The 24,303-nt window shown below is 44.6% G+C and overlaps 1 protein-coding gene and 1 long non-coding RNA gene across 4 annotated transcripts in view; one reads left to right on the top strand and one right to left on the bottom strand.

Annotated features, from left to right (window-relative positions):
* Nucleotides 1–1,372: 1,372 nt before the first annotated feature.
* Nucleotides 1,373–17,980, bottom strand: LOC117676220 (uncharacterized). 2 transcript variants are annotated; one of them, XR_004594371.3, is made up of 3 exons: nt 16,506–17,980; nt 2,537–2,862; nt 1,373–2,075 (listed from the first exon to the last, which is right to left on the bottom strand). It is a non-coding gene; the product is annotated as an uncharacterized LOC117676220 (long non-coding RNA). The 2 variants fall into 2 exon arrangements; XR_015729762.1 differs by lacking the exon at nt 2,537–2,862 and having other exon boundaries at nt 16,506–17,329.
* Nucleotides 17,285–24,303, top strand: part of SEMA4B (semaphorin 4B) — a 31,961-nt gene continuing 24,942 nt past the window's right edge. The window contains exon 1 of one of the 2 annotated variants that reach the window (XM_034435555.3): nt 17,285–17,619. Coding sequence is in view for 1 of the 2 variants with exons in the window: in XM_034435553.2 (XP_034291444.2) it covers nt 17,909–18,008 (100 nt within the window). In the remaining variant the exon portion in view is untranslated. Of the gene's footprint in view, nt 17,620–17,727; nt 18,009–24,303 lie in introns of those variants that run through there. The other variant, XM_034435553.2, reaches the window with a different exon arrangement.

The raw sequence follows: 24,303 nt of genomic DNA, 5'->3' as shown, positions 1-24,303 counted from the left end.
AAACAAAAAATAAGATTTTTAAAAAACGGACACTAGAGGGCATTAAAGATTACAATTAATTATGAGCCATGGTGGCGCAGTGGTTAGAGTGCAGTACTGCAGGCTACTTTTGCTGACTGCCAGCTGCCTCCAATTTGGCAATTCGAATCTCACCAGACTCCAGGTTGACTCAGCCTTCCATCTTTCCGAGGTGGGTAAAATGAGGACTCAGATTGTTGTGGGCAAGAGGCTGACTCTGTAAACTGCTTAAGGCTCTAAAGTACTGTAAACCGGTATATAAGTCTAAGTGCTATTGCTATAAAAGTGAAGAGTACTTAAACTCAATTTACTATTATAGAATAAAGCAAAATACTTTTAACATTGAACATATTGAAGGCTATTTTTGAACAATAGACTTGGGAGTTAACTTTAAGAGCGTCTACCTCTATAGATGGATGGTGTCTGAAAGATGTGGAAGTGGAACAACTTCTACCCAACAATATCAAGACTCATGGATAAAAGGTGTTTCACTGGACCTGCAAAAGAAACCAACTGATGTCCTCATAATTAGAAGGGCTATGCAAACAACAAACCAAGAGAGCAGCTTGAATAATTTTCTTATGGATTTACAATAGAGGTTTACTAAAAGTTTGAAGAATTTTGTGAAAAGGAACAAAAAACCCAAAAAGGTATCAAGGGCATTATTTGAAGGGATTAAAGCTCAAGATTATTAGAAAAGAAAGGAATGAATATAAAGTTGGTTTATTTGATCAAGGTTAAAATACGTATGTTATCTCTAGTATCCTTTGGACCTTTGCTGACACGAAGACCAAAATGACAAGGTTTTATGGATGTGTTGATAGATAACACGGGATATGGGAAGAAGAGAAGGTTTATCACCACCTATTAACTAAAATTAACTAAAATTAAAATTAAAAGTAACTAAATAATAAAGGTGGGAAGTCAGTTTATATATATTTCTTTTTTACTATATTATTTTTCCTTTTTTGCATTTTATCTACTTTCAACTCTTTTTATTTTTCTATCTTTTCAGTTTGTATTAGTTTTCATTTTTACAATCTTTTAATAAAATTACTATATATAAAAAGATAACAGTTTTAAGAGCCAAAATTTACAACTTTGATTTATCTTGTATTTCCTCTGGCTGGTTACATTTCAGTGAGTCTGTCACTGCGCCTATCAGATTTGCTTTCAGATTATCTGTTTGTTGTGGACTTAAAATATTTGTCACCACTCATTATCTTAGCAATGGATCTTGCATATCTTCAGCAAGACATCTTCCCTATCTCTACAACTTCACATTCAGTTCTTCACTTCAATTCAACTCTCTCTTCTATTATTTGTCAGGCACAAACAACCAGATCTACATGTGAAGAGTTTAATTATCTGTTTTATTGCTAAAGCCTATATACAGGAATCTTTTCAGAGTTGCGTTTGGGTAAGACTAGATAAAATTCAAGGAGAGTCAGACTTTGCCCACTTATGCCCACATAGGGATTCCAGACTAATTTCCTGCTTGGCTCTCCTCCCTGTGGCTCAGCCAGTCTCCTACTTCTGCTCCCAATTAATATCTTTTCCCTCTGGTAACCAATCCACCCAAATATTTTTCTGCCATTTTTCACTCATTGACTTCTCCAAATGAGAGTAGAATTCCAGTGGCAACCAGTCAGGCTTCCATCTGCATTTCTGAGTGGCCTTTGGTCCTCTGATGCTCTGCACAGTATCTTCAACTCACCTTCGGCTCCTCAGATCGTAGCAAATCTGCATAAGATGTGTTTTGCTTCTGCTCTTTTGGCATTGCTCCCACTGCCAACAGTCTCCAAAAGTGGAGCAGCTATTGCGCATCAAATGGCAACAGTACTCTTTCTTGCGGTCTGCAGCTCCCCAGTCCCTGGCAGCCCCGAATACCAGGGCACCACACAAAGCCGTCCTCTAATGATGCTCTCTAAGCCACTACTCCAGTTGCCCACAATGTTCTGGGATGGCCCAACTCTGACGACTGCTCCCCATCTCTCCAGTCAAGACAGCTGATTTAGATCCACCATCACAATGGCTGACTTTTCTCCTCTGGAACACTGAGTGATAAATTGGGAAAATATTAGTGTAATACCAATCGATACATAAAATAATATAATGAGCACATTAAGGCTGGAAGTTGGAAGATAAAAATTCTGTATATATAATTGTATTATTACTGTGAGCACTGAAAAATACGTCATTACACTGTCCACAAAAAAATGTTGGTAGTTAAAGAAAAACTAAATAAAAAATTACCAAAAAAAAAATTTTCCTTTAGTATCATCAATCCACATCCCTTCACAGACCTCTTAGTACTAAGAAGATTCCCTGACTATCTTACATGGTATTTTAAACTCTAACTTAAACCTGGCTACACTTACAACCTAGATTAAAAGACTTTCTTTCCTTGGCAACATTTACATGTTTAATGTAATGGATTGCATATTTTGGATGCACCAGGTGCTTTGTTATATGCTCATCCTGTCCATTGTTCCTTTTCAAAGATACGTCTACAAACCTCAATGGGTCTCCCTTGGTTCAGAATAGCAGTTGCTCCCTCTGGGCCTTGGGATACAGCAGGGGTGTCAAACTTGATTTCATTGAGGGCCGCATCAGGGTTGTGGTTGACCTGGTGGGGGTGTGGTCAGCTCAACGGCGCTTGTGTCGGGACACCTGTGGTGGCCTGGGTGGGGCTGGGGGGATCCATTGTCTCCAGCGGAGGAAGGCAAGACCAGGGCAAGCGCCAAACCCTTGTCCACCAGTGGAGCCTCACCGTCTCTCTCTCAGGCCACACAGAGGACCCCCGGACAGTGGTGAAATCCTCCGCGGTTTGCCACCGGTTCGCTGTTCAGGCATGCACAGGAGAATTAGAACCCCACAGCCCAGCCCAACCCCACTTCCCCAACGGAGCACCTGGCCTCGCTTACTTCCTCCACGAGGCTGCTGCTGCTGTGCTCGCTCTTCTTGGCCAGATCATTCATGGTGTGTGTGGGAGGGCAAAGTCTGTAGGTCCGAAGGAGGCCCACTCCCTCTCCACACAAGGAGATCTGGCTTTTTAACCAAGGCATCCTCAGCTATAGGATGGGAGACCACAAGGAGAGGAGGGGGCAAGGGAATGGCAAAAGGGCCGCAGGGCTGCTGGTGGCCCAGTACTAAGGCAGGACTTCCCTCAGACCCTCCCTCCCTCTCATAATCTTCCTCCCTCCTCATCCCCATCTCCTTTCTTACTTTTTTTTTTGGAATGCTTGTTTCTTTCTGTCACCTATTACAACTTCAATGCTGTGTGCTCAAGACTGGACAGCACATGCCCCCCCCAGCCTGCCACCAATTGCATAGTGCCCTGCCCCCCCCCCCAGCTCCTGCCCCCAGCCCCATGGAAGGCTGCAAGAAGCTCCCATCTCAGCTTCTCTTACCTCTCCCATTCCCAATGTCATGTGCCCCAATGTGCACCCCGAAGGATGGGGCTGCAAGGGGGAAAACCCCTGCGTGCACGCACATGCACACACACATAATGTACTTGCCAGTGGGCAGAGACTTCCCATTTTGACCCCTTCCCCTGTCATTGCCTCTGTTGTCTCCCCCCTTGCAGCCCCACGCTGTGACATTGGGGAGGAAAAGAATGGGAGAGATAAGAGAAGCTGGGATGGGAGCTTCCATGGGGCTGGGGGCAGGAGCTGGAGCGGCAGGGTGCGATGCAGTCAGTGACAGGTTGGGGGGATGTGCAATCCACCCTTAATCCCTTGAGTACACACCCGGACACAGAAACAAAACACCTGCAGGGGTCTGGGGGAGCTGAGCTGAGAGCCACGGAGAAGCCCATCAGGCGCAGAGGCAATGATGGGGGGAGGGGTCAAAATGCCCACCGCTGCCTGCCTGTTGCCAGCTCTGCCCGGAGACTCCGCCAACTTTTAAAAAAAACAAACTGTAGCAGCGGATTCCCTTCCCCCACCCCCTTTTGCCTCTATGCCTGGACCTACTACACCAGATACCTAAAGGGCAGTTCTGCTTCTGCGCTCCCCCAATGCCAGAAGCCACACACCACCATGTTCACCTGCCGCGTCCCCCCCACAGCCCCAAAGCCCCTGCCTATCACCCATCGCACGCTGGCCACCAGATGCACCATGTGTCAAGTGTTCCAGAAAAACCCCAACTCCAAGTAAAACTCTGAAGCAACCATTTTTTGAAGTTCTATTTACTAGAATAGGTAAGCTGGCTCATGTGGGAAAACCCAAATCTGAGAGGTCCAGGTTTTCCCTCATAAATCAAAACCCCCGAAATCATCCCCTCAGTCCTCAGTCGATCACATGCTCCAATCAACCGCCGTCCCATCTCGAGACCTCACTCTGACCACTCCTTCTCCAGATGCAGGATCACCCTGACCTTGACCAAAAGGAAGAATGCTATTATGTCTACAGACAACCCCTCTACTAAATCCCCCCTCCTACTCTCCCACACATGAGAAGGTGGCAGCATGGAAGTTTCCGGCCTAATATGGCTTCCAAAGCTGACACCATGGCTTCTGCCTGCCACCCGATTGGCCTAAAGGTCCCATTCTGTTCCCACGCAGGGGCAGGGGAGGTCCTGGCAAAAGGGAAGCCTTGCAGGCTGTGAGGCCAGGCCGGTGAGCGGGGCATGAAAGTGCGGGAGTAGCGCTGATCTATTCCACAACTTGGTGTGGCCATGTGGGCCAGAACATGATCAGCCTTAGATCCAACTCGCCCTGGAGCCAGCGAGGGGCAGCCCTGCTGCTTCACCCCTGCCCCCTGGGCATGCACACAAGAGGCAGCGAGCGGCTGGGCCCTGGGTGAAAGGGAAGCGCTCAGAACACACTCAGCCTACAGGGCAATAGCACTTAGATTTATATACCGCTTCATAGTGCTTTACAGCCCTCTCTAAGCAGTTTACAGAGTCAGCCAGTTGCCCCCAACAATCTAGGTCCTCTTTTTACCCACCTCGGAAGGATGGAAGGCTGAGTCCACCTTGAGCCGATCAGGATTGAATTCCTGGCAGCCAGCAGAATTAGACTGCAATACTGCATTCTAACCACTGCGCCACAATGGTTCATGCAGGAAGGAAGGGAAGGAGGGAGGGAGGGAGGAAGGAAGGAAGGAAGGAAGATAAGGAAGGAATAGCAAAAGCACTTAAGACTTATATACTGCTTTACAGTGCTTTCCAGCCCTCTCTAAGCGGTTTACAGAGTCAGCCTCTTGCCCCCAATAATCTGGGTCCTCATTTTACCGATCTTAAAGGATGGAAGGCTGAGTCAACCTTGAGCCTGGTGAGATTCAATCTGCCAAACTGCTGGCAGCCGATGATCAACACCCGGAAGTTCCAACTGGTCCAGAATGCGGCCGCGCGAGTAATTATGGGAGCAACATGGCGCTCACATGTAACACCTCTTCTACGTGAGCTGCACTGGCTTCCGGTGGCCTTCCGAGTGCGCTTCAAGGTGTTGGTTCTTACCTTTAAAGTGCTCTATGGCTTAGGACCTGAGTACTTACGAGACCACCTGCTGCAACCGATAACCTCCCACCAACCAATACGCTCTCACAGAGTAGGCTTACTCATAGTACCATCATTAAAACAATGTCGTCTAGTAGTTCCAAGGGAGAGAGCCTTCTCTGTGGGGGCACCTACTCTTTGGAACAAAATACCCCCTGGAATACGAATAATCCCAGATCTTCGCACTTTCCGATGTGCCCTGAAGACCTTTCTGTTTCAACAAGCAGGCTAGCATAAACATCTAAATTCTATGCCAAGGTCTTAGCAGATACACTAAGTTGACTCAATTTATTATTTACTGTTTATAAAAAAAAAAAAAAATTATATGTATATGAAATCTTATTCTGTTCACTGCCCTGAGTCCTTCAGGAGAAGGGCAGTATAGAAATTCAATAATAATAATAATAATAATAATAATAATAATAATAATAATAATAATAATAATATGCCAGGCTCCGTGCACACTCGCCACCTCCTCTGCACATGCCCAGGGGGTGGCCTCTTGCTGGCTCCAGGGTGACCCCGCAGGGCCCTGACCCAAGAGCACACCAGCCACTGAAGATTTGGGGCAAAGGGAATCAGAGGGTCTCTTGAAGGAGCGGGCAGCATAACCCCAGTTGAGCCACATGCACCTCCAAAGCAGCCGATGGGCCAATGTCCCTCCATGGGGGCCAACTCCCGGGCTTGGGTTATTGGGGTTTGTTTTTGCTAATGTGCATGTTGATACTTAATTTAGAAGGTGCAGGATGATCACCAAAGAAGAATACCAAGAGAGACACAAAAATTTCAACAAATCTTTAAAAAAGTTTATTAAGAAATTGCCCCTAAATACTTACCTGTCAGGAGGATACAACCCCAATCATCCAGGTGAGCAGAGAACAGCAGAGAAGGTTCATATTCTGGAATTTGACTCACGAGAAAGTTTGGAAAAGAGGGTAAAATAAATCCTACAGCCCTCTTCCCTGCTCCCCCACCCTTTGTAGTCCTCACCTTGATGCTAGAATAGCAAGGTGAAAACAATGTTTGTCTTTACAACCATTGGAGGGGAAGACAGCAAGCAAGCACACAATGGGGAGAACACACAGAAAGGAATGCTTTGGCGCCAGCTCTTTGCTTATCTGCTCCCCTAGCTTAGAACACCAAAGGAAGCCTTCGGGGTAATCTTGCTCTGGATCAGGCCAATTTCAGATAGCAGGACTAATTAACTAATCTGGCACAGAAAAGCAGTTTAGGAAGAGATCGCTTGTCCAAGCGATCTCTTCCTTCTAGAAAGTGGGAATAAAATACAAAAAAACAGGAGTGGGGCAATCAGGCACAGGAAGGACTCTTGCAGCCAGCCCTGCCTTCGGAGCCTCGATCGGGCAGGGGCAGCCACTGTGGCCCCCTGTCCTTTCCTCACAACTCACAACTTACAACTCACCTTGCAAGAGCTTGGTAACAAAAAGCTCTGTCAGGCCTGGAAGCCACCTTTTGCATTGGGCCGAATCCACCTTTTGCATTGGGTCAGCTGGGATCGCCAGAGACTTTTAAAAGCATTTTTTCGGCCGAAGAGGTTGCAGGAAAAAATGCTTTTAAAAGTAAAAAAAAAAGCCTCTGATGATCATGCAGCTCAGCTGGGCAGGGCGGGGGCAGGGATTTTTGCTACTGGTTCTCCGAACCACCCGCCGCCATTGCTACCGGATCGGGCGATCTGGTCCAAACTGGGAGCATTTCACCCCTGGGTAGTCCTCAATTTACCACCACAACTAAGCCCAAAATTTCTGTCATTAAGTGAGTTTTGCCCGATTTTATGATATTTCTTGCCACCATTGCTAAGTGAATCACTGCAGTTGATAAGTTAGTAACCCAGCTGCTAAATGAATCTGGCTTCCCCACTGACTTTGTTGTCAGAAGGTCACTGCAACCACCATAAACATGAATCAGTTCCCAAGCGTCTGAGTTTTGACCGCATGACCCTGGAGATGCTGCAATGGTCGTGTGAAAAATGGTCACGTCACTTTTTCAGTGCTATTGTAACTGAATGATCACTAAATGAACTGTTGTAAGTCGAGGACTACTTGTAAAGGATCCACTCTGGCTGTCATCTGCTTTCCTGACTTAATTCAAGATGTTGACCGCCTACTCTGGAAGCTTTAAAAACAGGCCTTGTGTGTAAGAAGAGCTCAGGGGGTCTGGGTCCAGAGGAGAGGCTCTTTTGCCTGTAAAACATCTGGGGTGGGGTGGGGGGGCTTCCCTAATTCTTGGACGTGTTCCTCTGATTCCCAGTCTCGCTTCATTGATGCTTAGGGAGATGTGAATTAAAAATTGTGTTTAATCAGGTTCAATAAAAGGCTTTCTATGCTATCATAGCATTCTAATATTATCTTGTTATCTATTTATTATTGTTTGAATGGGAGAAATCCACTGTACATTTATCAACATCTATTGATTCAGAAGAAGGTGACAGTGAATAGACTTGAATTATGAAATGCTTCGTATTATTATGGAATTGGTGGTGGGATGTGATAAAAGTGGTATATGAGGGAACTAAAGCCTGTGGAACTGTAAAATAAATGCTTAGTAGGTAGCTCAGCCTGGAGCCCAGAACAAGAGAAGGTGGGTGATCTTTCCTTGGTTGTTTAAGGGGTTAATGGCTGAACATATAAAGAGGGGTTTTAAAAAAAATCTATATACAGTATTTATTGTTAATATACTGAAATACAAAGCAAGAAGGCTTTGTATTATTTTTACATAGAAAAAAATAAGCTTGTGAAGACAACGAAAGTGTCTTGGTTGCAGAAATGACTGTGTGTCTGAACCTGAGTGACAGTTTCTGTGACACAACAAGACGTTTTGATCTAAATGGCTTCTTTCCTAAAAGACAAATTAGAGATAATATGAGGATAATTTTGAATACTTTAGAATATTATGAGAAACATCCAGAAAAACAAATGGTGATGATATTTCTAGATGCTCAGAAATTATTCGACAACGTGAATTGGCAATTTATGATTAATCAATTACAGATAATGACTTTGGAGAGAGATTTACAAACATGATAAAAACAATTTATGATAAACGGCAAAGATAATGATGAATGGAGAAATGACAGAGAAAGTTAACATAGCGAAAGGAACAAGACAAGGATGTCCGTTATCACCATTGTTATTTGTGTTGACCTTAGAGGTTCTAAATAGAAATATTAGACAGAATGAAGAAATAAAAGAGATGAAAATTAAAAAAGAAGAATATAAGCTACAAGCATTTGCAGATGATTTAGTGTTTATATTGGAGGAACCTCAAACAACAGGCCCTAAATTATTAAAACTAAAGAAGACAATGGAGAGGTGGCAGGTTTAAAGATAAATAAAGAAAAAACAAAAATACTGGTGAAAAGATGACAGAAAAGCAAAAAAGAGACTTAAATGAGAAACTAGCTATACAAATTGTGAAGAAAGTGAAATACTTAGGAATACAATTAATGTCAAGATGTGTAATGATAAAAGAAGATAACTACTATACCTTAAAATGACAAATCGGGAAAGATTTGGAGAAATGGAAGAACTTACAGTTATCAGTCATGGGAAAGATTGCAACAATCAAGATGAAAATACTACTGAGACTGTTGTTTCTATTTCAAACAATTCCGATAAAAGTTGAAAAGACTTACTTTGAACACCTCAATAAAATAATAAGAAAGTTTATATGGCAGGGGAAAAAAGCAAGAATCAACATTAAAATGTTGTAGGACGTAAGACTATGTGGAGAATTTGGACTGCCGAATTGGGAACTATATTATCAGGCAGCTGCATTGACTTGGATGAAAGAGTGGATTGAATTAAGAAATTTAAGATTATTAACTCTAGAAGGCATGATTTACAGTTGGGATGGCACACATTTTTATGGTACGGTAGAAGTAAGATGCATATATATTTTTACAGACATTATGTAAGAAATGCATTGTTATTGGCGTGGGAGAGGGTCAGAGATAAATATTATTTGAAAATACCAATATGGTTATCAACAATGGATGCACTAATACACCCAAATATTATTAATTTCAAAAATATTTTTAGATACAAAGATATACTAACAGATAAGTGGGAACTGAAAGGGAAACAAGAATTAGAAGAACAAGGGATTAAGATGGATTGGTATACCCACATGCAAATACAAACAAGGTATGAAAAAGATGCGAAATCATATGGTTTTTACTTAGAAATGACAGATCTGGATAGGATACTCACAGGAACAGATGATAAAATAATCAAAAAAATATATAACTTCTTACTTAATATTGAATTGGAGGAAGAACAAGTAAAGGAAACGATAGCTTGGGCAAAAAAATTTGGATATTCAATTGAATTAGATAAATGGCAACAGCTATGGGAAAGGAATTATAAATTAACAATGTGTTGTGGCCCCGCCCTCTGAGCCTGTCCCATCGGAAGAAGAAAGCTCCGAGCATGAGGAAGAGGAGTCAGCCAGGCCTCCCTCTCCAGGCCCCTCCCCTCTGGCACTGTCTCAGGTGCCGGCCGAGGGAGAGGAGATTAACAGGGAGACAGGTGGCTCGGATGAGAGCGAGGGAGAAACATCATTCCTGGACGCACGCCTCCGAAGGCGTGATAAACGATTGCAGCAGCTCAGGAGGCATGCTAGGGATTAGAACTGAGTCACTGGACCACACTCCAGAGACTATATAATAGAGGGTGGTGGCCAGTGATCCTTGTGACGAACAAAAAGTAAACCTTGGATAATCCCTAAAGCCTCGTCCGGAACTGCTGAGAGAAATATTATTCTGATTGGACTTTTTGTACACTAAGTATCTTATCTTTCTGTTTTGTGGAAATAAAAGCACTTGGCAGACGGTGTGTATATCGCTGCCAAGTTGGAGATAAGACCTGGGTGTGTGCCAAAGTGTTTCCTTAACCCTCGGCTGGCTGTGTTTGTGTGTGTGTGTGTGGACGGGGACAGATCACAATGTCTACTGCATATAAAGAGAATCAATATAAAATGTTTTATAGGTTGATCAGGTTATTATTCTGCATTGCAGTAACTGGATTTGATTATGCCAGCTGATTGGAATAGCTTGTTGCTTTTCCTAACTTCACCAACATTCTATACTCGCAGCACAAATTGGACTTTGCTTGAACTTCCACTCAGTTTGGGGGTTGTTACGCCATCATGTAGAGCAACATCTGAATATTGTTCCAAATTTGCAGATCTAGAATTAATTTAAGTTTATCGGTTTAAAAGGGGACAACCCACTGATTCCTAAGGGGGAAAAACTCATGAAGAATACTTTTGAGTCGACTTCCGGTGGCTCCGCGGACGACGAGGATGGTCTCCATAGACCACCAGCCACCCGATCTGTAAAAACCGCCCTGACAGCGCTAAACTGCTGTCCGGCGGTTTGAAAAAACTCTCCTTCGGGCAAAGAAGGAGAGGAGAGTTGGAGGGGGTGGGTAGAGCTCCCCGAAAGTCACTGGATTAATTCCAGGGACTCGGAGGGTGAGAGCTCCCCAGTTCACCCCTCCCATTGCTCCGGATCGCTGGTGCCTCTGTTATCAGAGCAAGACGTCTGCGTCCAATTCTGCCGGCAAACAGTGAGTTTTAATGATTTCTAACAAGGCAGACAGAGCGGAAGCAAGAGTGCAAGCTTTTTAAAAGAAACAGAACTTAACTCCGTGAATACATTGTTGCAAACGGAGCTCTCTTGAGCTGGAGGCTGGAGAGGAAGCCTTTGTTATGGGCGGAAGGGAAAGTGAAAGAGGCTTAGTGGCCAATTTAATTGAGGCTGACACTCAAGGTAGATATATTGCAATCGAATTAACAACGCAGAATGGGAAGCTGCTTGTAATTGGAGTATACGCACCTAATCAACAACAAGATAAATTTTATAAACTTTTACATACTAAAATATTACAATGGGATTATAGATCTTTACTTCTAATGGGTGATTGGAATGGGGTAATAAATACCCAGAAAGATAAAAAAAGTCTTTCCAAGATATCCATGCGCGCTAAGTTGCCTAAATCTTTTTTTGATATTTTGGAGGATATGGAGCTCAGAGATATTTGAAGAGAAAGAAACGTATTGGAAAGTGATTTTACTTTTTTTTCAGATAGGCATCAATCTTTTTCTAGGATTGATTTTATATTAACTACAAATGATCTTTTTTCTAGGGTGAAGAATACGAAGATATGTCCAAGAACTTTAACTGATCATAGCCCGGTTTGGGTGGAATTAGAGCAGGAAAGAGGGGAAAGGAGGTCTTGGAGGTTAAATGAGAATTTATTTAGATATGAAGATAACTTGTGTGAGCTTAAAAAACAAATGAAATAATTTTTTGTTAACAATATGAATAAAGGAACCTCGATGGAGATGGTATGGGATGCGAGTAAGGCATATATGAGAGGAACATTAATTTTCTTGAACAATAAATATAGACTAAAACAACAAAACAGACGGAAAGAGATAGAGGAGGAAATTAAAAAGAAAGAACAATTGCTTATAACTAACCCGGGAGATAAAAAGGTAACAGATATGATTAATATTTTAAGAGAGCAATTTAATATGTTAATGGCTGGGCAAGTAGCAACCAGCATACAATATGCCAGACATAATACATTTTGTAATGCTAATAAACCTGGGAGATGGTTGGCTTATACGATGAGGAAAAAACAAAAATCACGTGTTATAGACAAGATAGAATTTAGAGGTAAAGAGATTTATCAACAGAATTTAATAAAAAAGGCTTTTTTGGAGTTCTATACAAAGTTATATGCTAAAGATGTAATTCAAGATGTTGATATTGATAGATATTTAAAGATGGAGATTCCTGAATTAACGCTGGAACAGAGAGAGAGATTGAATCAGCCAATAACTTCCGAGGAAACTGTTGGGGCAATTAAACAATTAAAAATAGGTAAGGCTCCGGGAACAGATGGACTAACAGCTGTCTATTATAAACACTTACAATCTGAAATGTTAGAACCACTCAAAATTTTATTTAATAAAATACAAGTAGGAGGAGGAGTACCACCTTCCTGGAAAACAGCCTTTGTCTCACTAATTCCAAAGGAGGACCAAAATTCCATTAAACCTGAGAATTTTAGGCCAATTTCACTTCTGAATATTGATTGTAAGATTTTTGCTAAGATATTAGCTAATAGATTAATGCCAGTTATGCAACAAATAATTCATAATGATCAATCAGGGTTTATAAAAGGGAGACAAATGAGATATAATGTTAGACAAATTGTAAACTTACTGGAATATTTGGAAAAAAATAATCAAGTCCCTGCAGCGTTTATATTTTTGGATGCAGAGAAGGCATTTGATCGTTTGAACTGGCAATTTTTGTTTAAAATAATAGAGAAAATGCACTTTGGGGAATATTTCACACAATCAATTAGAGCGATATATCAGCAGCAAACAGCACAAATTATAGTTAATGGAGGTTTAACAGAGGCTTTTAAAATTGAGAAAAGAACAAGGCAGGGGTGTCCTCTGTCCCCATTACTGTTTATTTTGACTTTGGAAGTACTATTGAACAAGATACGTGACTCAGAAAAATTGAAGGGTATTGTAATTAGATATCAAGATTATAGATTAAGAGCATTTGCAGATGACTTGGTTATTACCTTATCCCAACCTATAGAGTCGGCTCCATATATATTGGATATAATTGATCAATACGGGAAAGTATCAGGATTTAAAGTTAACTCACATAAGACAAAGATGATAGTTAAAAATATGACTATACTTGAAAGAGATAAACTAGCAAGATTAACAGATTTTGAAATAGTTAAAAAGGTCAAATATCTAGGGGTATACATAGCAGCTTCAAATACAAAATTATACAAAAATAACTATGAGGTTCTTTGGCAGAAGGTACAGAAGGATATGGAAAATTGGAAAAAATTACAGTTGTCTTTATTGGGAAGAATTGCAGCAATAAAAATGAATGTCTTACCTAGATTTTTATTTTTGTTCCAAATGATACCTGTGCTTAAGAAAGATGAAAATCTGAGAGAATGGCAGAAAGGTGTTAATACTTTCATTTGGGCTGGGAAAAAACCCAGAATAAAAATGAAAATTATACAAGATACACGTGAAAGAGGGGGTCTCAAAATGCCTAATTTAAGATTATATTATGAAGCAGCGGTTTTATCACAAATTAGTGATTGGTTTAATTTAACTGAGGGGAGAATTTTGAATTTAGAAGGTTATGATTTGTTATATGGATGGCATGCCTATTTGTTATATGACAAAAAAGTGGATAAAGTATTTAAGGCTCATATACTAAGAAATGTTTTGTTGAGGGTTTGGAAAAAATATCAATATAAGTTAAATTATAAGATACCTGTATGGGCAAATCCTAGACATGCAATAGAAAATATAAGTATAGAACAAAAACAGGAGGTGATTACCTATAAAGAGCTTCTTATTATGGAAAGGGGGGTAATGTATTTGAAATCTTTAGATACACTGAGAGAAGAAGGTATAATTTATACATGGTTTCAGTACGGTCAACTTCAAGCTAGATGGAAGGAAGATCAAAAAACTGGCTTTGTGCAAAATGAGGAGAATTTGGTAAAACAAATTAGAGATCAAAAACAAATGCATATTAAAAGGTTGTATAATGTTTTATTGGAAATAGATTCTGAGACGGAACTGGTTAAAGACTGTATGATTAAATGGGCACAAAATTTTCAAGAGCCAGTAATGATGGAGACTTGGGAAAAGATTTGGATTAGAAATGTGAAATTTACACAAGCACAAAATTTAAGAGAAAATTTTTATAAAATGTTTTATAGATGGCACTTAGATCCCAAAAAATTATCATGTATGTATCCTAATGTGCAAGCTAAATGTTGGAGATGTGACTGTGATGATGCAACTTATTATCATATATGGTGGACTTGTAGAAAAATCAAAGCATTTTGGATAAAGATTTGGTGGGTGATGCAGAATATTCTTAAAAAGAGACTGAAATTTACTCCACAGTTGTTCTTACTGGGTATAACTACGGACTGTACAGTTGCAGAGACTAAATTGATTTTGAACTTGATAACAGCAGCAAGATTGTTGGTAGGCCAACATTGGAAGAAGGACTTTTTGCCTACTATTGATGATTGGATATTGAAAGTAACTAATTTAGCTGAAATGGCTAAAATTTCAGCATATTTGAAGGATCACACACAAGAAAGGTATATACAGGACTGGAGAAGATGGATTGATTATATACAAAATAAGTATCAGACCAAAAAATATCAAATAGCTTATGAATGATCTCTTTTATTTGTATAAGCGCTATATAAGTGTTATTAGAAGTTTTATGTTTAAGAAATAGGATTTTATATATGGGGGGTTAAGAATTTTTTTTTTAGGGGGTGTTAGTTTAATGATTGGTTATGCAATTTAGTTTATTGTTAAAGGTCAATAGAAATACCTTGTGTTTTGCTCTGGGAAGTCGGGGAGGGGGAGGGGGGTTGGGAGGGAGGGTTGTGGGGAAATTGTGTTTGTTTTAAAACTTTTTCAATAAAAAAAAAAGAATACTTTTGAGTCATTATAATTTCTGAATTCCAATAGTGTCTTCTCTGCTGAATAAAATTCAAGGCCCCTGATGGACCTGGGCTATGTATTCTGACCCAGCCTTAGCAGAAGCAAGAAACACTATGGTCCCATGATTCTCTTTTCAGGGCCTGGTGCAAACAGAGCAGAGCAGTGCCCCACTGGGTCACGGCTGAGAAGAGCAGCCAGGAGGTCCAGAAGGTGCTCAGCTGGACTCTTCCTTCCAGGTGACCTGAGGGAGGGGCCCCGCAGGTTGCCTCCTCTCTCCTTCCTTTTGTAACAGGTAAGTATAGGTAGAGAGTTGAGGCCTTTGAACTATCAATAATTCTATAGCTAGAATTGAGGCCTTTGAACAATGGTGATGGAGAAGACTCCTGCGAGTCCCTTGGACTGCAAGGCGATCCAACCGGTCAGTCCTAGAGGAGATCAACCCTGACTGCTCTTTAGAAGGCCAGATCCTGAAGATGAAACTCAAATACTTTGTCCACCTAATGAGAAGGACGGACTCACTGGAGAAGAGCCTAATGCTGGGAACGATGGAGGGCAAAAGAAGAAGGGGACGGCAGAGAATGAGGTGGCTGGATGGAGTCACCAAAGCAGTCAGCGGGAGCTTAAGTGAACTCCAGAGGATGGTAGAGGACAGGAAGGCCTGGAGAAAGGTTGTCCATGGGATTGCGATGGGTCGGACACGACTTCGCAACTAACAACAACACAGGCAGAGAGAAAAGGCACTTCACCCTCAAAGTTTGTGAGGTAGATGGAAAGGATGGGGCGAGACCCCTTCCTTTTTTTAAAAGGCCTGGGTGATCCACTGCTCAGCACCCCTTTGGCCCCTGTCTCCTCCCCCCAATTCCCCTGCTGGTGCCAGCTTGGCTCGCTGACCCCTTGGGCTCTAGGGCCATTCTCCTAGGCTCCAGTTGCCATGGCTACTGCTGGGAACTCGTTGCTATGGAAACAGTGGGAGTGTTGCCTGCAGGGAAGGGGAGAGACTTACGCCATCCTTCCAGCTGGCCATGGAGGATGGCTCAGCAGGGTCCTGCAAGGGGCTCCGTCAGCCCTGTTTCTCAAAGCAGCTGTTTCCACAGCTTGTAGTGATCTGGTACAAGCCAATCAAGTTGGCAAGGATGCACTCCTAGGGGGTAACAGGAACCCCCTGTCTATGGAAGCCTACCTTCCATGGAAGATCTGTAAATTGTGTGGGTCAGGAGGGCTGAGAAGATATCTGCAGACCCCTCACATCCTGGACATAAACTGTTTCGACTCCTTCCCCTCGGGGTGCTGCTATAGAGGACTGCATGCTAAAACAGACAAGGAAGAGTTTTTTTCCCCCTTCTGCCAAGACTCTGCTGAACACTTAATTCCCACAGTTTTATCTAATATCTATGCATACTTACCCATGTAGTATGGGTGTAAAATAAATTATTTACCTTTACTATCTTCTTTACTCTCTTCTTTTATTACGATGATGATGATGATGATGATGATTCTGTTGCTTTGCATGTACACCGAGAGCTTCTTCATCAAGAGATAAATTCCTTATGTATCTAATCACACTTAGCCAAATAAAATATTCAATTCAACTTCTGGGTTGCAGCTGGCCGCAAGCAGGTGGAGAGGCAGCCTCTTAACTCCACCTGGCTGGCTGATGCCAGGATTCCTGGCTCCCATTTCAGCTGGAAGAAATCCAGAGAGCAGCTCCAGGTAAGGGGGCAGGTGCAGTAAAGATCCCAGGAGGCCTGGACTCTGTCTGGGCAGCAACAACTCTTGGTGACCCTTCCTGGTCTGTGCCTGGCACCAGCGGGCATTAGATCTGTGGCGGGCGGGGGGAGCTCCTCCCCGGCCAAGATGGGCCAAAGGTGGAAGTCTTGCTTGCCTAAAGGACGGGGTCTTGTGGCGAGGTTGTGGGAGCCAGAGCCCCTCCCCACGCTGCCATTCTGCCGGGGAGGGCCAGGAGGCTCCTTTGCAACCTTTTCCTGTTTCTGGTTGTTCTGTCACTTTGATGCACCTGCTTGGGAGAGGGAGGGGGAGGGATTGGCTGGGGCCATCTCTTTTGTCTCAGCTGGGAAGGAAGGCCAAGCGGCACCTGAGAACAGCTTCTTATCACCTTCTCAGCACCTGTGGATTGGCTCGCCTGGCCTTGCCTCTGACTGGGCACAGGGGAGGGGTTTTTGCAACGTTTAGTCTAAGGGTTCTGAGCGGGAATTTCAGATCCTGCCTTGCTTTCCTCGCTATCACTTTCTCCCAATAAAAGTTTCCTTTTGTTTCAAGAGTTCGGCTTTCCTGCCCAGAGGCCAGGCCTTACAGCCGGCTCCTGGCGTGGTTCCCGACAGCGCCTCCAGTGGCGTGCTTAGGTAGCGCATCTGCAAAAGGAAGCAATCGGACAATTCGCGACTCTGGGCGGCTGACGCTGGAAAGAATCGAGAGCGCTCCGGGGGAATAAGAAGGGGCGGACTCTGCCCGTCCCGAAGGGCTCTGAACAGGCCCTCCGCAGCGGCCTCGCTTTCGCCTTCTGCAGCCCCGGGTTCTGCGCGCGGCTCACGGGTGAGCGACTAGCGGATCTCGAGGGGCCAAAGCCACGAGGCCGGCCAGCGGCCGCTACGGCGGAATCGCCCTGGGAGGCGGGCAGGTGCGCGCCAAGCCCCCGGCTCCGCCCTCCCCGCAGGGGCGGCCGGGCGCGGCTGCTGCTCAGGTACGGGCCTGCCCGCCACGCCCCGAAGGCGGAGGCGCCGCCACGCCCGCCCCGGCCAGCTGGAGCAGCGCGAGCTGGGTTGGGCGCCGCACTCGCCGATCCGCCGCGGCCGACCTCGCCGCTTACCGGGCCCCCCGCGCCATGGGGCCGTCGCTGCTGCTGCCGCCGCTGCTGCTGCTGGGCTCGCTGCTGCCCTCGGCCGCCCCCGGGGAGGCGGTGCCCCGTCTGAGCCTCGGCCACGGTAGGCGAGCCGCGGGCGGGCGGGCGGGGCGGAGTTGCGGCCTCAACCGAGCCGGGGCGCGAAGGAGGAGCGGCGGCTGCGGCGGGCGAGGGTCGGCCGGACTAGGCGCCCCTTGCGCGTTTGCAAGCCGGGCTCCGGCAACGGGGCTTGGCGGGTTGGGGCCGCCGGAGGTGAAACTCGCAGCGGCGGCCCGGCCTTTCCCGCTTCTCGGGGCTTTGGGGACCCCCCGGCCCGGCCGCCGTTTGGGGACGCGCAGGAGTAGCAAAGGGGCAAAAGGTCCCAGATGTTCGGGAGGGGAAGCCGCTGGTCCCGCTTCCCACTCGGCGCAGCCTTAACACGCGTGCTGAGGAGCCTGGATTGGCCCAGCCCCCCCCCCCCCGTGTGCATTTCGACCCTCCTGAGGCCCGTCCACACAATCCTCTCCCGGCCGTGGCGCGAAGGGGGCTCTGGCCTTTCCCGCGACGGCGCCTTCGCTACCGGCAGGCCTGAGGAAGCGCCACCCGCGACTCCCTGCTGAGCCTCTGCCGGGCTCGTCTGGGGCAGCGGGGCTACCCACCCAGCCCGGTCGGCCAGGAACGGCCGAAGAGGCCGGGCGGGCGAACCGCTTTGCCTCGCTTTAAAGGGAGCGGAGAGCAAGAATGGCGGGCGGTGAGGTCTTTGAGGGGCTTTTTAATCGGCAGCCTAAACGGAGTGGCCTGTAATTGCAAGAACAAGACAAAAGAGGGTTTTTGAGAAGGACTGCCAAAAGTACAACTTTTATTCCATGAAAAAAGAATATATAAAGTCTCCAGGTTTTCTTTTTCTGATGAACTGACATGAAATATTTTTCAACACATCAATGGAACTCCGTATTTCAGGCAGTCAATTCTTTCCAGAGGAATCCCATACAAAGCCCAGGTTAGAGTAGAACTGTAAATCCACAGAAGCCGAAGCCGAAGAAGGCTGCCTTCTCAGGCTTCCCAAAATGCTCAGCGGCAAGGACAAAACACGGTTAAATATCACAGAGAAAGAGCAGCTTATAGTTGCTTTTGTCCTGTCCAGGTCTCCATTTCTTATGCACTTGGACTATCCGCCCAGGACCAAGAAGAACAGGCTATGAAGTGTTTACTTTAATGCACTCCCTGAATCATCATGCAACAAAGTGCACACCAACAAAACCAGACTTGAAACAAAAGGTTCTCCTGGAGGGGTTTCTGACCTGCTGGTGGTTGGGATGGGACACTTAAACCCCGGGGCCCCATGACTTGGGGGAGTGGGGGTGGGCAGGCTGCTGCCTGTTCTTGAATTGCAGGCTGGTGTTGAAGCTTGTTTCCCTCCAGGATGCGAGGGGGTGGGGCCAGTGGGAGTAAAAGTGGCTAGTGCAGCTTCAAGTGAGTGCTTGCCCATGTCACACCACAGACAATTTGCATGATCCAAGGAGAGTTCAGACACAATATTTCTCAGGGAAAACAATTCCCCACTTCTCTGAAGAATTCTCCACAGCCACTTTGCACTGTCATGAGTTCACTGTAATGCCAACATTGCCTTGTTGCTAAAAGATGAGGACTCTCCCTGCCATTCATGCAATTATACAGTCTAAGATTGGAGTCCAGCCCCTCGCCCAGGACAGGTGTCCTATATTGCAACATCCTGGCTGCTCTTTAAACATCTCTGGTGAAGGAGAGTCTACCGCTCCCAAGGCAGCTGATCACTGTGCAGCAGTAGGTCCTCCTGGAAAGATGTTCTGATGCTTCCTTTGTGGTTAGAACCCCCCCCCCCCCGGGTCTTGTCCTGGGTCTGGGAAACTCAAAATAAGTTCTGCCCATCTTCTGTGTTCCAGATACCTCCCTCTTTGCAGGCATCTGCTGAACTTGCTTGCTCAATGAGTATTCATTGAGAGACCATTTGAAATTACAAGGTGCTGTACAGGTGGCAGTGATCATCAAAGTTACTGCAGCAGTACCAAGGTCACATAATAAACATTGGGGCACCTAGCAGCTGCCTGCATTTACCTCCTCAGTGGGTGTTTCAACTTCCTGACTTGCCTCTCTCCCCCCATCTCTGCCCTTTGACTTGTCCAGCCACCCCCAGTCAACCGTTGCTGTCTTCTTTCTCCAGCTGCTGCTGCGGCCTGCCTGGCCAATACAACTGCTGGCCTTTTGTGATGCCTTTGCACAACCCTCTACTCAGTACTTTCCTCCACTGAAGTGGAGCCATTGAGAACCACTTTTGGGTAGGGTCACTTAGCTAACTGAATCTGTTTAAGAGGGATACAGGTAGTCCTTGACTTACAAGGTGACCGTTCAAAGTTACAATGGCATTGAAAAAAGTGACTTATAACCATTTTTCCCCACTTATAACTGTTGCAGCATCCCCACAGTCATGTGATCAAAATTCAGGTGCTTAGCGACTGACTCATATTTATGACAGTTGTGGGGTTCTGGATCGTGTGATCACCTTTTGCAACCTTCTGACAAGCAAAGTCAATGGGAACATCTGTGTCAAAGGTTGTAAAATGGAGCAAAACTCACTTTAACTATTTTGCTTAGCAACAGAAATGTTCTCAATTGTAGTTGTAAGAGGACGACCTGTATCATCTAAGCCATGTTTTACCCTGTTTTGAAGGAGAACTTCATGGAGGTTGTGGGAAGTTTTGGTGAGATCCAAATACCTCTGTGTCATTCCCCTGATCTGATTTATTAATCTAGCCACTTAATAAGTAAGCCTGGCCCAATTCGTTGGAGAGAAGTCCATGCTAGCTCCTGCCTGTCCAAGTGGACACAGACCTGCTGCTTAATCATCTGTTTGAAGACTTTGCCAAGATGGGCATCAGGATGGCAGGTTTATAGTTTCCCAAGTTGTCTCTTCCCCGCTTTTGAAAATTAAATTGACATTGTCGTTATCTGGAACCTCACCAGACCCCGCAGGAGTTTTCAAAGACGACAAAGAAGGGTTTGGTGATTCCTTCAATAACATGGGAGGGAGACAAGCTGGCCCTGAAGACTTGAGTTTATATTGTAGTTAATTTCTCTCTTGCCCTCTCCTTGCCTGCAGAATGGCATTGGCATTACCATCTAGGACTCCATTTCCTTTTTATTAAATTCTAGCCCTCAATCATGCCACAGCGTTTCACTGATGCTGAAATACAGTGCTTGCCCTTCTAGGTGTAGTCAGACCAATCCAGAATAGAGAGGACCTTGATCTTGATCTTAATGCTCTGCTTCCGTTGAAGCAGTCTGGGGTTGTGCTGGCTTGTAGACTGAATCACATTGCATCATATTGTTGACTCGTCTCCAATTGGTGATCCATCGAGACACTTAAATGATTTTCGTAAGTCCTGCTGTCTGTTGTGGCCCCTTCATAGCCCTGTAGTCATAGAATCATAGATTTCTCATAACATCCCCCAGGTCTTCTTCTTTTTTCCAACTGAGCATCCCAGATTCCTTCCGTCTGTTCTCATAGGCCAAGTCCTCAAGATCCTCTATCCTCTCCATTGCCCTCTGTGAACCTGGCTAGGCAGAAATCAAATACCTTGATTACGGTCTTTGACCAGCCAGACTTTGCTAAAAGCAGAGTTGATGATCACGGTGGAAGGAAGATCCAGCAAGTACAGGTAGCCCCCGACTTAACAACCATTCTATTGGCCATTTGAAATTATAACGGCACTGGAAAAAGTGATTTATGATCATTTTCCACAGGACCATTGCAGCATCCCCATGGTCATCTGATCAGAATTCATCCGCTTGGCAACTGGGTTCATAGTTATGACATTTGCAGTGACCCAGGGTCACGTGATCCCCTTTTGCAACCTTCGGACAAACAAAGTCAATGGGGAAACCAGATTGACTTAACAACTGCGTTACTAACCTAACAACTGCAGTGATTCACTGAATAACTATTTATTTATTTATTTATTGGTTTGATTTATATGCCGCCCTTCTCCGGAGACTCAGGGCAGCTTACAATGCGTTAAGCAATAGCTTTCATACTTTTATATATACCTGCTTAGTAGGGCTTTCGGCCCCCTTAAGCCGTGTTCTTTTTTATACAAAGTCAGCTTATTGCCCCCACAATCCTGGTCCTCATTTTACCTACCTCGAAAGGATGGAAGGCTGAGTCAACCTTGAGCCTGGTGAGATTTGAACTTGCAGTAATTGCAGACAGCTGGTGCTATTAACAGCACTTTAGTCTGCTGCACCACCAAGGCTCTTATGCAAGAAGGGTTGTAAAATGGGAGAAAACTCACTTAACCATTATCTCACTTAGCCACAGAAATGTTGAGCTCAATTGCTGTCATAAATCAAAGACTACCTGTACTCTACCAGCTCTTCATAATTTCTCTGGATTGAGATTGCCTACAAGTGCTCCAGGCAGCTGCTCCTCACGAGATAGCTGTCATCTCTGGATGTGGAGTTCTGGGAGATGAGAGAATAACCAGCTTGCTCAAAGCGCCGTGGCACCTTTGAAAGGTTACTGGGTTCGCATACTCCCTTTTCTAATAACTTTTGGAAATTCCTTGTTAACTTCTTTTCAGCTGTTAGAAACCTTTGGATTGATATATTTTACAGCTTTGGGCAAGTTTCCTTTAATCCTGAGCACGAGAAGTTTTAAATACATGTTTAGGACTTACTTTTTTTTCCCCTTTAAGACCTCTTCTCACAGCTGACTTGCACTACTGATTCAGTGCAGCTTATTGTCAATGATCCCAAGATCTTCTCACACTTATTGTTTGTTTCCAAACCATGAATACCCCACCTTGTATATACACGTACCTAAACTGAGCACTTCTTGCTTCTTGTTAAAGGATGTCTAGTTCCCTTTAACCCAAGCGTGGACAATTAATTTTCCCATGAGAAACCATTGTGGAGGGTCACAGTTGCCCTGCCCCCTTGCTGCCCTGTCAAACCCACACCCATCCTGCTCCCTTGTCAATGCTGCTACCCCGAAGATACTGCTCTGCCCACTGCCAATGCTGCAGGCCGCACAGGGACAGCTGAATGGCTGGATGTGGCCCCCGGGCAGTAAATGCCCAGGTCTGTCTTAGCCTGAACTTCCAACATTAGATTACAATCTTGATATATTGTGCTGGGCTTTGGCCATATGTCCCAATTTTGTGTACAGGTAGTCCTCGACTTGTGACCAGTTGTTTAGTGACTGTTTAGAGTTAGGACTTACCTATAAAAGGGGACTTAAGACCCGGATCCAGAATTCCAATGCCCTCCCCCCATGATCCCATGACTGCGTTTTGGGTGCTGCATAACACAGCATAGCTACTTGCAGCATCCTGCAGTTATATGACCACATTTTACAATAATTTTGCCAAAAATCAGCAATTGCTCCCAGTTTTCAGCAGAACTTTAATAATAATAATAAACAATGAGTTTACGTGAAAACTGCAGTGTTTGCTGCATTATGGTCATCATTTGAGAACTACCTAAAATTCACAGATGTGATAAGCAGCCCTTATTCTGGTCATGAATCAATAAGTTGAGTAATAGTGGCTCAAAGACAAATAGTTGTGGGAATCCCTTGGCTCTGCCTGCCCTGCTCCACCTGGAGCCTTCCGAGTACAGTTCTGAGTGGTGCTATACAAAGCAGTTTGTCTGTGAAAATATCCTGTGGAACCTTCTCAAAAAATTTGCTGGAATCAAGGTAGATAATATCCCCCTTTGGTCAGCAAGATGGGGGTGTATTTGTCTCTGTCAGAATTCCTTTTGCTACTTTCGATATCTTACAATTTTCTCAGTCTTGATCCATCTTCTAAAATGTTTGTTATCTTTTTTGTCTTTGTCATCTGCAAATGCTATTATCCTATTTTCCAGTCCCTCATCCAAGTCCTTGACAAATGTGTTGAAGTGCAAAGAGCCTAAAATGGGCTCTGTGGCACAGGGCACCACGCAACACTCTCGTCTCGTTCATAGAGCTGCCAGGCTGTATCTACTCATCTCATGTAGCAAAGTCCAGCCCATGTTTTGCCTTGTTCTCAACTGGGATCACTTGAGAGACTGTTAAAATCTTTGCTGAAGTCAAGATATGTTATACCTGTTGCATTCACATGAGCAATTAAACTGGTCACTGGGTCAAAAAGATTGAGTTGGCCTTACTTATTGTTGAAACACCCAGGCTGAATCCTGCCAAGCCATGCCTTCTGTTCACAACTGAAAAAAACCGGGAGACCTCCCTCCTTGTTCTCCTTTATCGTTAGAGGAAGAGCTGAGGATTCGGCCTTCTTCCTGCCTCCGCCTTTTCCTTGTGCCTTCCCTTCACTCCCAACAGAGCCCCAGAAGCCTCTCCGCTGCTTCCACCTTCCCTGCTT

This window comes from Pantherophis guttatus, chromosome 13, assembly GCF_059756535.1.
Source record: "Pantherophis guttatus breed Tessera chromosome 13, ASM5975653v1, whole genome shotgun sequence".
Taxonomy (NCBI): domain Eukaryota; kingdom Metazoa; phylum Chordata; class Lepidosauria; order Squamata; family Colubridae; genus Pantherophis; species Pantherophis guttatus.
This window is presented reverse-complemented; position numbering and strand designations above follow the sequence as displayed.